Source organism: Tachyglossus aculeatus, unplaced genomic scaffold (genome assembly GCF_015852505.1).
Source record: "Tachyglossus aculeatus isolate mTacAcu1 unplaced genomic scaffold, mTacAcu1.pri scaffold_194_arrow_ctg1, whole genome shotgun sequence".
Lineage (NCBI taxonomy): Eukaryota > Metazoa > Chordata > Mammalia > Monotremata > Tachyglossidae > Tachyglossus > Tachyglossus aculeatus.
In genome coordinates, this window is record NW_024044910.1 from 53,259 (window position 1) to 69,430 (window position 16,172).

The following is a 16,172-nucleotide window of genomic DNA, read 5'->3' on the forward strand; positions in this document are numbered from 1 at the left end:
TCTGTGAGGAAAATGGTGTGAGTGTGTGTCCCTCCTGAGGCTTACCTTCTACATACATTGTGTGTGTAAAAACAGCTCTGTGAGGAAAATGTTTTGTGTGTGTATGTCCTCCTCCTGAGCTCCCCTTCTATGTACATGGGTGTGTAAGGAAAAACAGGTCTGTGAGGAAACATTGTGTGTGTGTGTGTGTGTGTGTAAAAGCAGTTCTGTGAGGAAAAATGGCGTGTGTGTAAAAATAGCTCTGTGAGGAAAATGGTGTGAGTGTGTGTCCCTCCTGAGGCTTACCTTCTACATACATTGTGTGTGTAAAAACAGCTCTGTGAGGAAAATGGCATGTGTGTGTATGTCCTCCTCCTGAGCTCCCCTTCTATGTACATGGGTGTGTAAGGAAAAACAGGTCTGTGAGGAAACATTGTGTGTGTGTGTGTGTGTGTAAAAGCAGTTCTGTGAGGAAAAGTGACATGTGTGTGAGCGTGTGTAAAAATAGCTCTGTGAGGAAAATGGCGTGAGTGTGTGTCCCTCCTGATCTCACCTTCTACATACATTGTGTGTGTGTAAAAACAGCTCTGTGAGGAAAATGGCATGTGTGTGTATGTCCCCCTCCTGAGCTCCCCTTCTGTGTACAAGGGTGTGTAAGGAAAAACAGGTCTGTGAGGAAAAATTGTGTGTGTGTGTGTGTGTGTGTGTGTGTGTGTGTGTAAAAACAGGTCTGTGAGGAAAACAGTGTGAGTGTGTGTCCCTCCCGATCTCACCTTCTACATACATTGTGTGTGTAAAAACAGCTCTGTGAGGAAAATGGCATGTGTGTGTATGTCCCCCTCCTGAGCTCCCCTTCTATGTACATGGGTGTGTAAGGAAAAATTGTGTGTGTATGTGTGTGTGTGTGTGTGTATGTAAAAACAGGTCTGTGAGGAAAATGGCATGAGTGTGTGTGTGCGTCCCTCCTGAGTTCACCTTCTACATACATTGTGTGTGTAAAAACAGCTCCGTGAGGAAAATGGTGTGTGTGTGTGTGTGTCCCCCTCCTGAGCTCACCTTCCCGTCACCTTCCCGGGAGCTCAGGAGGGGGACATACACACACACACACACACACACACACACACACACACACCTTTTTCCTCACAGCGCTGTTTTTACACACACAATGTATGTAAAAGGTGAGATCGGGAGGGACACACACTCACACTGTTTTCCTCACAGACCTGTTTTTACACACACACACACACACACACACACACACAATTTTTCCTCACAGACCTGTTATTCCTTACACTCACATGTACATAGAAGGTGTGAGGAAAAACAGGTGTGTGTGTGTGTATTTGTGTGTCTGCCCCTCCTGAGCTCACCTTCTACACACACTTTACCCTCAACTCTGATCTTGGGTGTGAGGAAAAGCAGGTGTGTGTGTGTGTGTCTGCCCCTCTGGAGTTCACCTTCTACACACACTTTATTCTCAACTCTGATCTTGGGTGTGAGGAAAAACAGGTGAGTGTGTGTGTTTGTGTGTCTGCCCCTCTCGGGCTCACCTTCTACACACACTTTACTCTCAACTCTGATCTTGGGTGTGAGGAAAAACAGGTGTGTGTGTGTGTGTGTGTGTGTGTGTCTGCCCCTCCCGACTTCACCTTCTACACACACTTTACCCTCAACTCTGATCTTGAGTGTGAGGAAAAACAGGTGGGTGTGTGTGTTTGTGTGTCTGCCCCTCTCGAGCTCACCTTCTACACACACTTTACTCTTAACTCTGATCTTAGGTGTGAGGAAAAACAGGTGTGTGTGTGTGTGTATTTGTGTGTCTGCCCCTCTCGAGCTCACCTTCTACACACACTTTACCCTCAACTCTGATCTTGAGTGTGAGGAAAAACAGATGTGTGTGTGTGTGTGTTTGTGTGTCTGCCCCTCTTGAGCTCACCTTCTACACACACTTTACTCTCAACTCTGAGCTTAGGTATGAGAAAAAACAGGTGTGTGTGTGTGTATTTCTGTGTCTGCCCCTCTCGAGCTAACCTTCTACACACACTTTACTCTCAACTCTGATCTTGGGTGTGAGAAAAAACAGATATGTGTGTGTTTGTGTGTCTGCCCCTCTTGAGCTCACCTTCTACACACACTTTACTCTCAACTCTGATCTTAGGTGTGAGAAAAGACAGGTGTGTGTGTGTGTGTATTTGTGTGTCTGCCCCTCTCGAGCTAACCTTCTACACACACTTTACTCTCAACTCTGATCTTGGGTGTGAGAAAAAACAGATATATGTGTGTGTTTGTGTGTCTGCCCCTCTCGAGCTCACCTTCTACACACACTTTACTTTCAACTCTGATCTTGGGTGTGAGAAAAAACAGATATGTGTGTGTGTTTGTGTGTCTGCCCCTCTCGAGCTCACCTTCTACACACACTTTACTTTCCACTCTGATCTTAGGTGTGAGGAAAAACAGATGTGTGTGTGTCTGTGTGGGTTGTTTGTGTGTCTGCCCCTTTCGACTTCATCTTCTATACACACTTTACCCTCAATTCTGATCTTGGGTGTGAGGAAAAACACATATGTGTGTGTGTGTGTGTGTGTGTGTCTGCCCCTCCCGTCTTCACCTTCTGTGCATACTTTATTCTCAACTCTGATCTTGAGTGTGAAGAAAAACAGGTGTGTGTGTGTGTGTTTGTGTGTCTGCCCCTCTCGAGCTCACCTTCTGCACACACTTTACTCTCAATTCTGATCTTGGGTGTGAGGAAAAACAGGTGTGTGTTTGTGTGTCTGCCCCTCCCGACTGCACCTTCTACACACACTTTACCCTCAACTCTGATCTTGAGTGTGAGGAAAAACAGATGTGTATGTGTTTGTGTGTCTGCCCCTCTCGAGCTCACCTTCTATACACACTTTACCCTCAACTCTGATCTTAGGTGTGAGGAACAACAGGTGTGTGTGTGTGTGTATTTGTGTGTCTGCCCCTCTCGAGCTCACCTTCTACACACACTTTACTCTCAACTCTGATCTTGTGTGAGGAAAAACAGGTGTGTGTGTATTTGTGTGTCTGCCCCTCCCGAGCTCACCTTCTACACACACTTTACCCTCAACTCTGATCTTGGGTGTGAGGAAAAACAGGTGTGTGTTTGTGTGTCTGCCCCTCTGGAGTTCACCTTGTACACACACTTTACTCTCAACTCTGATCTTGAGTGTGAGGAAAAACAGGTGTGTGTGGGTGTGTTTGTGTGTCTGCCCCTCTCGGGCTCACCGTCTACACACACTTTACTCTCAAATCTGATCTTGGGTGTGAGGAAAAACACATATGTGTGTGTGTGTCTGCCCCTCCCGTCTTCACCTTCTATGTACACTTTATTCTCAACTCTGATCTTGAGTGTGAAGAAAAACAGGTGTGTGTGTGTTTGTGTGTCTGCCCCTCTCGAGCTCACCTTCTGCACACACTTTACTCTCAATTCTGATCTTGGGTGTGAGGAAAAACAGGTGTGTGTTTGTGTGTCTGCCCGTCCCGACCTCACCTTCTACACACACTTTACCCTCAACTCTGATCTTGAGTTTGGGGAAAAACAGATGTGTATGTGTTTGTGTGTCTGCCCCTCTTGAGCTCACCTTCTACACACACTTTACCCTCAACTCTGATCTTAGGTGTGAGGAACAACAGGTGTGTGTGTGTGTGTATTTGTGTGTCTGCCTCTCTCGAGCTCACCTTCTACACACACTTTACTCTCAACTCTGATCTTGTGTGAGGAAAAACAGATGTGTATGTGTTTGTGTGTCTGCCCCTCTTGAGCTCACCTTCTACACACACTTTACCCTCAACACTGATCTTAGGTGTGAGGAAAAACAGGTGTGTGTGTGTGTGTATTTGTGTGTCTGCCTCTCTCGAGTTCACCTTGTACACACACTTTACTCTCAACTCTGATCTTGGGTGTGAGAAAAAATGGATATGTGTGTGTGTTTGTGTGTCTGCCCCTCTCGAGCTCACCTTCTACACACACTTTACTTTCAACTCTGATCTTGGTGTGTGAGGAAAAACAGATGTGTGTGTGTCTGTGTGAGTTGTTTGTGTGTCTGCCCCTTTCGACTTCATCTTCTATACACACTTTACCCTCAATTCTGATCTTGGGTGTGAGGAAAAACACGTGTGTGTGTGTGTGTGTGTGTGTGTGTGTGTGTGTGTCTGCCCCTCCCGTCTTCACCTTCTATGCACACTTTATTCTCAACTCTGATCTTGAGTGTGAGGAAAAACAGGTGTGTGTGTGTTTGTGTGTCTGCCCCTCTCGAGCTCACCTTCTACACACACTTTACTCTCAACTCTGATCTTGGGTGTGAGGAAAAACAGGTGTGTGTTTGTGTGTCTGTCCCTTCCGACTTCACCTTCTACACACATTTTACCCTCAACTCTGATCTTGAGTGTGAGGAAAAATAGATGTGTGTGTGTGTGTTTGTGTGTCTGCCCCTCTCGAGCTCACCTTCTAAACACACTTTACCCTCAACTCTGATCTTGGGTGTGAGGAAAAACAGGTGTGCGTGTCTGTGTGTATGTTTGTGTGTCTGCCCCTCTCGAGCTCACCTTCTACACACACTTTACCCTCAACTCTGATCTTGGGTGTGAGGAAAAACACATGTGTGTGTGTGTTTGTTTGTCTTCCCCTCTCGTGCTCACCTTCAACACACACTTTACCCTCAACTCTGATCTTGGGTGTGAGGAAAAGCAGGTGTGTGTGTGTATTTGTGTGTCTGCCCCTCCCGAGCTCACCTTGTACACACAATTTACCCTCAACTCTGATCTTGGGTGTGAGGAAAAACAGGTGTGTGTTTGTGTGTCTGCCCCTCCCGACTTTACCTTCTACACACACTTTATCCTCAACTCTGATCTTGAGTGTGAGGAAAAACAGATGTGTATGTGTTTGTGTGTCTGCCCCTCTTGAGCTCACCTTCTACACACACTTTACTCTCAACTCTGATCTTAGGTGTGAGGAACAACAGGTGTGTGTGTATGTGTATTTGTGTGTCTGCCCCTCTCGAGCTCACCTTCTACACACACTTTACTCTTAACTCTAATCTTGGGTGTGAGAAAAAACAGATATGTGTGTGTGTTTGTGTGTCTGCCCCTCTCGAGCTCACCTTCTACACACACTTTACTCTCAACTCTGATCTTGGGTGTGAGGAAAAACAGGTGTGTGTGTGTCTGTGTGTCTGTGTGTGTTGTTTGTGTGTCTGCCCCTCTTGAGCTCACCTTCCACACACACTTTACTCTCAACTCTGATCTCGGGTGTGAGGAAAAACGGGTGTGTGTGTGTCTCTGTGTGTGTTGTTTGTGTGTCTGCCCCTCTCGAGCTCATCTTCTATACACACTTTACCCTCAACTCTGATCTTGGGTGTGAGGGAAAGACAGGTGTGTGTTTGTGTGGCTGCCCCTCCCGACTTCACCTTCTACACACACTTTACCCTCAACTCTGATCTTGAGTGTGAGGAAAAACAGATGTGTATGTGTTTGTGTGTCTGCCCCTCTTGAGCTCACCTTCTACACACACTTTACTCTCAACTCTGATCTAAGGTGTGAGGAACAACAGGTGTGTATGTGTGTATTTGTGTGTCTGCCCCTCTCTAGGTCACCTTCTACACACACTGTACCCTCAACTCTGATCTTGAGTGTGAGGAAAAACAGGTGTGTGTGTGTTTGTGTGTCTGCCCCTATCGAGCTCACCTTCTACACACACCTTACTTTCAACTCTGATTTTGGGTGTGAGGAAAATCAGGTGTGTGTGTGTATCTGTGTGTGTTGTTTGTGTGTCTGCCCCTCTCTAGCTCACCTTCTACACACACTTTACTCTCAACTCTGATCTTGAGTGTGAGGAAAAACAGATGTGTACGTGTTTGTGTGTCTGCCCCTCTCGAGCTCACCTTCTACACACACTTTACTCTCAACTCTGATCTTGGGTGTGAGGAAAAACAGGTGTGTGTTTGTGTGTCTGTTCCTTCCAACTTCACCTTCTATACACACTTTACCCTCAACTCTGATCTTGGGTGTGAGGAAAAACAGGTGTGTGTGTATTTGTGTGGGTGTGTATTTGTGTGTCTGCCCCTCTCGAGCTCACCTTCTACACACACTTTACCCTCAACTCTGATCTTGGGTGTGAGGAAAAACAGGTGTGTGTTTGTGTGTCTGCCCCTCTGGAGTTCACCTTCTACACACACTTTACTCTCAACTCTGATCTTGGGTGTGAGGAAAAACAGGTGTGTGTGTGTGTTTGTGTGTCTGCCCCTCTCGGGCTCACCTTCTACACACACTTTACTCTCAACTCTGATCTTGGGTGTGAGGAAAAACAGATGTGTATGTGTTTGTGTGTCTGCCCCTCTTGAGCTCACCTTCTACACACACTTTACTCTCTTATCTTGGGTGTGAGGAAAAACAGGTGTGTACGTGTCTGTGTGTGTTGTTTGTGTGTCTGCCCCTTCCGACTTCACCTTCTATACACACTTTACCCTCAACTCTGATCTTGAGTGTGAGAAAAACAGGTGTGTGTGTGTTTGTGTGTGTGTGTATTTGTGTGTCTGCCCCTCTCAAGGTCACCTTCTACACACACTTTACTCTCAACTCTGATCTTGGTGAGGAAAAGCAGTGTGTGTTTATGTGTCTGCCCCTCCAGACTTCACCTTCTAAACACACTTTACCCCCAACTCTGATCTTGGGTGTGAGGAAAAACAGGTGTGTGTGTCTGTGCGTGTATTTGTGTGTCTGCCCCTCTCAAGCTCACCTTCTACACACACTTTACTCTGAACTCTGATTTTGAGTGTGAGGAAAAACAGGTGTGTGTGTATTTGTGTGTCTGCCCCTCCCGAGCTCACCTTCTACACACACTTTACCCTCAACTCTGATCTTGGGTGTGAGGAAAAACAGGTGTGTGTTTGTGTGTCTGCCCCTCTGGAGTTCACCTTGTACACACACTTTACTCTCAACTCTGATCTTGAGTGTGAGGAAAAACAGGTGTGTGTGTGTGTGTGTGTGTTTGTGTGTCTGCCCCTCTCGGGCTCACCTTCTACACACACTTTACTCTCCAATCTGATCTTGGGTGTGAGGAAAAACAGGTGTGTGTTTGTGTGTCTGCCCCTCCTGACTTCACCTTCTACACATACTTTACCCTCAACTCTGATCTTGAGTGTGAGGAAAAACAGGTGTGTGTGTGTGTGTATTTGTGTGTCTGCCCCTCTCGAGCTCACCTTCTATACACACTTTACCCTCAACTCTGATCGTGGGTGTGAGGAAAAACAGGTGTGTGTGTGTTTGTGTGTCTGCCCCTCTCGAGCTCACCTTCTACACACTACTCTCAGCTCTGATCTTGGGTGTGAGGAAAAACAGGTGTGTGTGTGTGTGTGTCTGTGTGTGTTGTTTGTGTGTCTGCCCCTCTCGAGCTCACCTTCTACACACTACTCTCAGCTCTGATCTTGGGTGTGAGGAAAAACAGGTGTGTGTGTGTGTGTGTCTGTGTGTGTTGTTTGTGTGTCTGCCCCTCTCGAGCTCACCTTCTACACACACTTTACTCTCAACTCTGATCTTGGGTGTGAGGAACAACAGGTGTGTGTGTGTGTATTTGTGTGTCTGCCCCTCCCGAGCTCACCTTCTACACACACTTTACCCTCAACTCTGATAATAATAATAATAATAATGTTGGCATTTGTTAAGCGCTTACTATGTGCAGAGCACTGTTCTAAGCGCTGGGGGGGGGTACAAGCTGATCAAGTTGTCCCATGTGGGGCTCACAGTCTTAATTCTCTGATCTTGGGTGGCTCAGTGGAAAGAGCACAGGCTTTGGAGTCAGAGGTCATGGGTTCAAATCCCATCTCCGCCAATTGTCAGCTGTGTGACTTTGGGCAAGTCACTTCACTTCTCCCGGCCTCAGTTACCTCATCTGTAAAATGGGGATGAAGACTGTGAGCCCCACGTGGGACAACCTGATCACCTTGTACCCTCCCCAGCGCTTAGAACAGTGCTTTGTACATAGTAAGCGCTTAATAAATGCCATTATTATTATTATTACTATTATTATTATTCTGGACTGGGAGCCCGTTGTGGGCAGGGATGTTCTTTGTTGCTGAATTGTACTTCCCAAGCGCTTAGTCCAGTGCTCTTCACACAGTCAGTGCTCAATAAATACCATTGATTGATTGATTGAATGAATGAATGAATGAATGAATATAAGGTAGTCAGGTCAGACACAGTCCCTGTCCCATGTGAGACTCACAGTCCTAATCCCCATTTTCCTGGTGAGGGAACTGAGGCCCGGAGAAGTGAAGTGACTCGCCCAGGGTCACTCAACAGACGCGTGGTGGAGCCGGAATTAGAATCCATGATCTTCTGACTCTCATTCATTCATTCAATCGTATTTATTGAGCGCTTACTGTGTGCAGAGCACTGGACTAAGCGCTTGGGAAGTCCAAGTTGGCAACATCTAGAGACGGTCCCTACCCAACAGCGGGCTCACAGTCTAGAAGGGGGAGACAGAGAACAAAACAAAACATATGAACAAAATAAAATAAATAGAATAGATATGTACAAGTAAAATAGAGTAATGAATATGTACAAACATATATACATATATACAGGTGCTGTGTGGAAGGGAAGGAGGTAAGGCAGGGGAGGAGGGGGAGCGCCACTTGTCTGCTGTGTGTGACCTTAGGCAAGTCACTTCACTTGGCTGTGCCTCAGTTTCTTCACCTGTAAAATGGGGATTAAGAGTGTGAGCCCCATGTGGGAGAGGAATTGTGTTCTACCTGATTTGCTTGTGTCTACCCCACTGTTTATAATGATAATAATAATGATGGCATTTGTTAAGCGCTTACTATGTGAGAAGCACTGTTGTAAGTGCTGGGGTGGATGCAAGGTGATCAGGTTGTCCCACGTGGGGCTCACAGTCTTCATTCCCATTTTCCAGATGAGGTCACTGAGGCACAGAGAAGTGAAGTGACTTGTCCAGAGTCACACAGCTGGCAAGTGGCGGAGCCGGGATTTGAACCCATGACCTCTGAGTCCAAAGCCTGTGCTCTTTCCACTGAGCCACACTGTTTCCCTCATAGTGCCTGGTACACAGTAAACGCTTAAAATACCACAATAATTATTTTTGTTATTATTATTCCTCCACCTCCTCTTCCTCCTCCATCTCTTCCTCCACCTTCTCCTCTTCCTCCTCCTCCTCCATTTTCTCCTCCTCTCTCTTTCTCTGTCTCCTCCTCCTGCTCCACCTCCATTTCCTCCTCCTGTGTCTCATCTTCATCCCCATCTTGACCTTGTTGTCACTCCCTCCTCTTTCCTTAACAAATACAATTCTTATTTTCATTATAATTATTGTTATTCCTCCATCTCCTCTTCCGTCTCCCCACCTCCTCTTCCTCTTTCTTCTCTTCCTCCACCTTCTCTTCTTCCTCCTCCTCTTCCACCTCTATTTTCTCCTTCTGTGTCTCATCTTCGTCCCCATCTTGACTTTGTTGTCACTTCCTCCTCTTTCCTTAACAAAATACCACAATTCTTATTTTTGTTATTATTCTTATTATTCCTCCATCTCCTCTTCCTCTTTCTTCTCTTCCTCCATTTGCTCCTCCTCTTCCTCCTCTGTCCTCCTCCACCTCCATATTCTCTTTCTCTGTCTCATCTTTGTCCCCATCTTGACCTTGTTTTCACTCCCTCCTCTTTCCATAACAAATGCCATGATGATGATGATGATGATGATTATTATTATTCCATCTCCTCTTCCTCCTCCTCCTCCTCCATTTTCTCCTTTTTCTTCCTCTGTCTCCTACTCCTCCATTTCCACCTCCGTCTCATCTTCCTCCCCATCTTGACCTCGTTTTCACTCCCTCCCCTTTCCTTAACATATACCACAATTATTATTTTCATTATAATTATTATTCCTCCATCTCCTTTTCTTCCACCTCCTCTTTCTTCTCTTCCTCTGTCTCCTCTTCTCCCCCTCCTCCTCCACCTCCTCCTCCATTTTCTCCTCCTCTTCCTCTGTCTCCTCTTCCTCTTCGTCGTCCTCCTCTTTCTCTTCCTCCTCCTCTACCACCTCGACTTTCTCCTTCTCTGTCTCATCTTCATCCCCCTCGGGGCCATGTTTCCATTCCCCCCCTCTTCCACCGTCACTCCCTACTCTTTCCTTAACAAAATACCACAATTCTTATTTTCGCTATTATTCTTATTATTCCTCCATCTCCTCTTCCTCTTCCTACCTCCTCTTCCTCTTTCTTCTCTTCCTCTTTCTTCTCTTCCTCCATCTCTTCTTCCTCCTCCTCTTCCTCCTCTCTCCTCCTCCACCTCCATATTCTCCTTCTCTGTCTCATCTTTGTCCCCATCTTGACCTTGTTTTCACTCCCTCCTCTTTCCGTAACAAATGCCATGATTATTATTTTCGTTATTATTATTATTATTCCATCTCCTCTTCCTCCTCCCCCACCTCCTCTTCCCTTCCTCCATCTCCTCTTCCTCTTCCCCTACCTCCCCTTCTTCTTTCTTCTCTTCCTCCATCTTCTTCCTCGTCCTCCTCCATTTGCTCCTCTCTCCTCCTCCACCTCCATATTTTCCTTCTCTGTCTCATCTTTGTCCCCATCTTGACCTTGTTTTCACTCTCTCCTCCTTCCGTAACAAATGCCATGATTATTATTTTCATTATTGTTATTATTATTATTATTCCATCTCCTCTTCCTCCTCCCCCACCTCCTCTTCCCTTCCTCCATCTCCTCTTCTTCCTCCTCCTCCTCCCCCATTTTCTCTTCTTTCTTCCTTTCTCCTTCTCCTCCTCCATTTCCACCTCTGTCTCCTCTTCATCCCCATCTTGACCTCGTTTTCACTCATTTTCACCCTTTCCTTAAGAAATACCACAATTATTATTTTCATTATAATTATCATTCCTCCATCTCCTCTTCCTCCACCTCCTCTTTCTTCTCTTCCTCTGTCTCCTCTTCTCCCTCCTCCTCCTCCATTTTCTCCTCCTCTTCCTCTTCCCCTGTCTCCTCTTCCTCGTCGTCCTCTTTCTCTTCCTCCTCCTCCACCACGTCGATTTTCTCCTTCTCTGTCTCATCTTCATCCCCGTCGGGGCCGTGTTTCCATTCCCTCCTCTCTTCCACCTTAACTCCCTCCTCTTTCCTTAACAAAATACCACAATTCTTATTTTCATTATTATTCTTATTATTCTTCCATCTCCTCTTCCCCTTCCCCTACTTCCTCTTCCATCTCTTCCTCCATCTCTTCTTCCTCCTCCTCCTCCATTTGCTCCTCCTCTTCCTCCTCTCTCCTCCTCCACCTCCATATTCTCCTTCCCTGTCTCATCTTTGTCCCCATCTTCATCCCTGTCGGGGCCGTGTTTCCATTCCCTCTTCTCTTCCACCTTCCTGCAGAAGCAGCAGATCCAGGCCTCGGGAATTCTCACTCCTCCAGGTAGCCGGAAGAGGGTCAAGGAGAAGAAGAGCATCTTCTTGGGGTTGGAAGTCAACAAGTGTCTCCACTGGAAAGGCTGGGAACTGGGAAGAGAAGAGACCAAGTCCTTGACTCTGAAAAATGTGCACACAAAGACACAGAAACTCAAGTTCAGGTGGGTGGGCCATGGAGGGTGGGGGGAATCAGCAGCCCCCCAACCCAGGGTGCCTCCCCCAGCCCCTCCCTCCCTTCACTCCCTAATAGAGACTGTGAGTCACACATCGGAACAGGGACTGTGTCCGACTTTTTCATTCATTCAGTCGTATTTATTGAGCGCTTACTGTGTGCAGAGCACTGGACTAAGCGCTCGGGAAGTACGAGTTGGGAACATATAGAGTCGGACCCCACCCAACAGTGGGCTCACAGTCTAGAAGTTGTATCCAGCCCAGCGCTTCGTACAGTGCCTGACACCTAGTAAGCGCTAAACCAATACCATCATTACTCCGTCCGTGTCCATAATTGATTTGTTTCTACTAATGTCTGTCTCCTCCCACTCCAAGCTCTTTGTGGGCAGGGAATGTATCAGTTTATTGTTGGATTGTACCCTCTGAAGTGCTCAGTTCGTTGTTCTGCACTCCTAATTTATTTGTTTCTATTAATGTCTGTCTCCTTCCACTCCAAGCTCTTTGTGGGCGGGGAATGTATCTGTTTATTGTTGGATTGTACTCTCCGAAGTGCTTAGTACAGTGTTCTGCACTCCTAATTGATTTGTTTATATTAATGTCTGTCTCCTCCCACTCCAAGTTCTTTGTGGGCAGGGAATGTATCTGTTTATTGTTGGATTGTACTCTCAGAAGTGCTTAGTACAGTGTTCTGCACTCATAATTGATTTGTTTCCATTAATGTCTGTCCCCTTCCACTCCAAGGTCTTTGTGGGCAGGGAATGTATCTGTTTATTGTTGGATTGTACTCTCTGAAGTGCTCAGTACAGTGTTCTGCACTCATAATTTATTTGTTTCTATTAATGTCTGTCTCCTCCCACTCCAAACTCTTTGTGGGCAGGGAATGTATCAGTTTATTGTTGGACTGTACTCTCTGACGTGCTCAGTACAGTGTTCTGCACTCATAATTGATTTGTTTTTATTAATGTCTGTCTCCTCCCACTCCAAGGTCTTTGTGGGCAGGGAATGTATGTGTTTATTGTTGGATTATACTCTCCGAAGTGCTCAGTACAGTGTTCTGCACTCATAATTGATTTGTTTCTATTAATGTCTGTCTCCTCCCACTCCAAGCTCTTTGTGGGCAGGGAATGTATCAGTTTATTGTTGGATTGTACCCTCTGAAGTGCTCAGTTCATTGTTCTGCACTCCTAATTTATTTGTTTCTATTAATGTCTGTCTCCTTCCACTCCAAGCTCTTTGTGGGCGGGGAATGTATCTGTTTATTGTTGGATTGTACTCTCCGAAGTGCTTAGTACAGTGTTCTGCACTCATAATTGATTTGTTTCTATTAATGTCTGTCTCCTCCCACTCCAAGCTCTTTGTGGGCAGGGAATGTATCTGTTTATTGTTGGATTGTACCCTCTGCAGTGCTTAGTACAGTGTTCTGCACTCATAATTGATTTGTTTCCATTAATGTCTGTCTCCTCCCACTCCAAGCTCTTTGTGGGCGGGGAATGTATCTGTTTATTGTTGGATTGTAGCCTCTGCAGTGCTTAGTACAGTGTTCTGCGCTCATAATTGATTTGTTTCTATTAATGTCTGTCCCCTCCCACTCCAAGCTCTTTGTGGGCGGGGAATGTATCTGTTTATTGTTGTATTGTACTCTCCGAAGTGCTTAGTACAGTGTTCTGCACTCATAATTGATTTGTTTCTATTAATGTCTGTCTCCTCCCACTCCAAGCTCCTTGTGGGCAGGGATTGTATCTGTTTATTGTTGGATTGTACTCTCTGAAGTGCTTAGTACAGTGCTCTGCACTCAGTCACCTGTCTACCTGTATATATATGTATATATGTTTGTACATATTTATTACTCTATTCATTTATTTTACTTGTACATTTTCATTCTATTTATTTTATTTTGTTAATATGTTTTGTCTTGTTGTCTGTCTCCCCCCTTCTAACAATAATAATGGCATTTATTAAGTGCAAAGCACTGTTCTAAGCACTGGGGAGGTTACAAGGTGATCAGGTTGTCCCATGTGGGGCTCACAGTCTTAACCCCCATTTTACAGATGAGGTAACTGAGGCACAGAGAAGTTAAGTGAGTTGCCCAAAGTCACACAGCTGACAGTTGGCGGAGCCGGGATTTGAACCCATAATTTCTGACTGCAAAGCCCAGGCTCTTTCCACTGAGCCACACTGCTTCTCTTACTGTGAGCCTGCAGTTGGGTAGGGACCATCTCTAGATGTTGCCAACTTGTACTTCCCAAGCGCTTAGTACAGTGCTGTGCACACAGTAAGCACTCAATAAACTTGATTGAATGAATGAATGAATGAATGAATGAATGTTTTGTTTTGTTGTCTGTTTCCCCCTTCTAGATTATGAGCCTGTTGTTGGGTTGGGACCGTCTCTAGATGTTGCCAACTTGGAAAGAGCCCGGGCTTTGGAGTCAGAGGTCAGGGGTTCAAATCCCAGCTCCGCCACTTGTCAGCTGGGTGACTTTGGGCAAGTCACTTCACTTCTCTGGGCCTCAGTTCCCTCATCTGTAAAATGGGGATTAAGACTGTGAGCCCCCCGTGGGACAGCCTGATCATCTTGTAACCTCCCCAGCACTTAGAACAGTGCTCTGCACATAGTAAGCGCTTAATAAATGCTATCATTATTATTATTATTATTCCCAAGTGTTTGGTCCAGTGCTCTGCACACAGTAAGCGCTCAATAAATACGATTGAATGAGTGAATGAATGAATAGAAAGCGCTCAATAAATGCGATGGACTGACTGACTCTCCAGGCCTTGGCAGCCCCTTTCCTGGCTCCCAACGCCCTCCACCCTGGATTTCATTCATTCATTCATTCATTCACTCAGTCGTATATATTGAGCGCTTACTGTGTGCAGAGCACTGGACTGAGAGCTTGGGAAGTCCAAGTCGGCAACATCTAGAGATGGTCCCTACCCGACAGCGGGCTCACAGTCTAGAAGGGGGAGACAGACAACAAAACAAAACATATTAACAAAATAAAATAAATAGAACATCCCCTTGCCTCCTCTATTGCCTGCGTCTTACGCGTCCGGTTCCGCGACTCGGACGCCTGGGTCCATTCCCATATGGACATGTACATATTCCCATATGTACATATTTATTCTATTGATTTTATTTTGTTAATATGTTTTGTTTTGTCGTCTGTCTCCCCCTTCTAGACTGTGAGCCCGCTGTTGGGTAGGGACCATCACTATATATTGCCAACTTGGACTTCCCAAGCGCTTAGTACAGTGCTCTGCACATAGTAAGTGCTCAATAAATACAATTGATGATGAATAAATACGATTGATTGATATAGAGACGGTCCCTCCCCAACAGTGGGCTCACAGTCTAGACTATGTGGTGCCGACTTGTACTTCCCAAGCGCTTAGTCCAGTGCTGTGCAAACAGTAAGCGCTCAATAACTACGATTGAATGAATGAATGAATGAACCCACATCCTTTCATTCATTCAATCATATTTATTGAGCGCTTACTGTGTGCAGAGCACTGGACTAAGCGCTTGGGAAGTCCAACACATAGAGACGGTCCCTACCCAACAGTGGGCTCACAGTCTAGACTATATGGTGCCGACTTGTACTTCCCAAGCGCTTAGTCCAGTGCTTTGCACACAGTAAGTGCTCAATAAATACGATTGAATGAATGAATGAATGAACCCACATCCTTTCATTCATTCAATCGTATTTATTGAGCGGTTACTGTGTGCAGAGCACTGGACTAAGTGCTTGGGAAGTCCAACATATAGAGATGGTCTCTACCCAACAGTGGGCTCACAGTCTAGACTATATGGTGCCGACTTGTACTTCCCAAGCACTTAGTACAGTGCTCTGCAAACAGTAAGCGCTCAATAAATACGATTGAATGAATGAATGAATGAATGAACCCCCATCCTTTGACTCCCTAGCCCAGCTTCTTGCCACTAGGCCGTGCTGCCTGTTCTGTTGTTCTGTCGTCTTCTCCCAAACGCTTAGTCCAGTGCTCTGCACACAGTCAGCGCTCAATAAATCCGACTGAAGGAATGATATCCCTTCCCTTTTGGCTACCAGCGTGGCTCGGTGGAAAGAGCCCGGGCTTTGGAGTCCGAGGTCATGGGTTCAAATCCAGGCTCCGCCAATTGTCAGCTGGGTGACTTTGGGGAAGCCACTTCACTTCTCTGGGCCTCAGTTCCCTCATCTGGAAAATGAGGATGAAGACTTGTGAGCCCCCCATGCGGCAACCTGATCACCTTGTAACCTCCCCAGCGCTTAGAACAGCGCTTTGCACATAGTAAGCGCTTAATAAATGCCATTATTATTATTACCCCCACAGAGCCCCGGCCACGAGATTCTTCTCGACGGTGTTTCCTCAGCCCATCTTCCTCAGCCCTGGCATGTCCCTCACCCTCCCCGTCACTTTCCGGCCCTTGGAGGAGGTAAGTTTTATCCCCCCTTCGCCCCATCCTCACCTCACTCCCCCCCGCTTCTTTGGGGACGGGGGACGATGTAATAATAATAATAATAATAATAATAATGATAACGTTGGCATTTGTTAAGCGCTTACTATGTGCAAAGCACTGTTCTAAGCGCTGGGGAGGGATACAAAGTG

General features: G+C 46.1%; 1 protein-coding gene across 1 annotated transcript in view; it reads left to right on the forward strand.

The window, feature by feature from the left end:
- The window catches only part of LOC119923409 (cilia- and flagella-associated protein 65-like), a gene marked incomplete at its 3' end in the record, with an annotated part of 198,524 nt that overhangs the window by 6,487 nt on the left and 175,865 nt on the right, over nt 1-16,172 (forward strand). The window contains exons 3-4 of the mRNA XM_038742808.1: nt 11,367-11,560; nt 15,897-15,999. Of these exons, the coding sequence (XP_038598736.1) occupies nt 11,367-11,560; nt 15,897-15,999 (297 nt within the window). The remainder of the gene's footprint in view (nt 1-11,366; nt 11,561-15,896; nt 16,000-16,172) is intronic.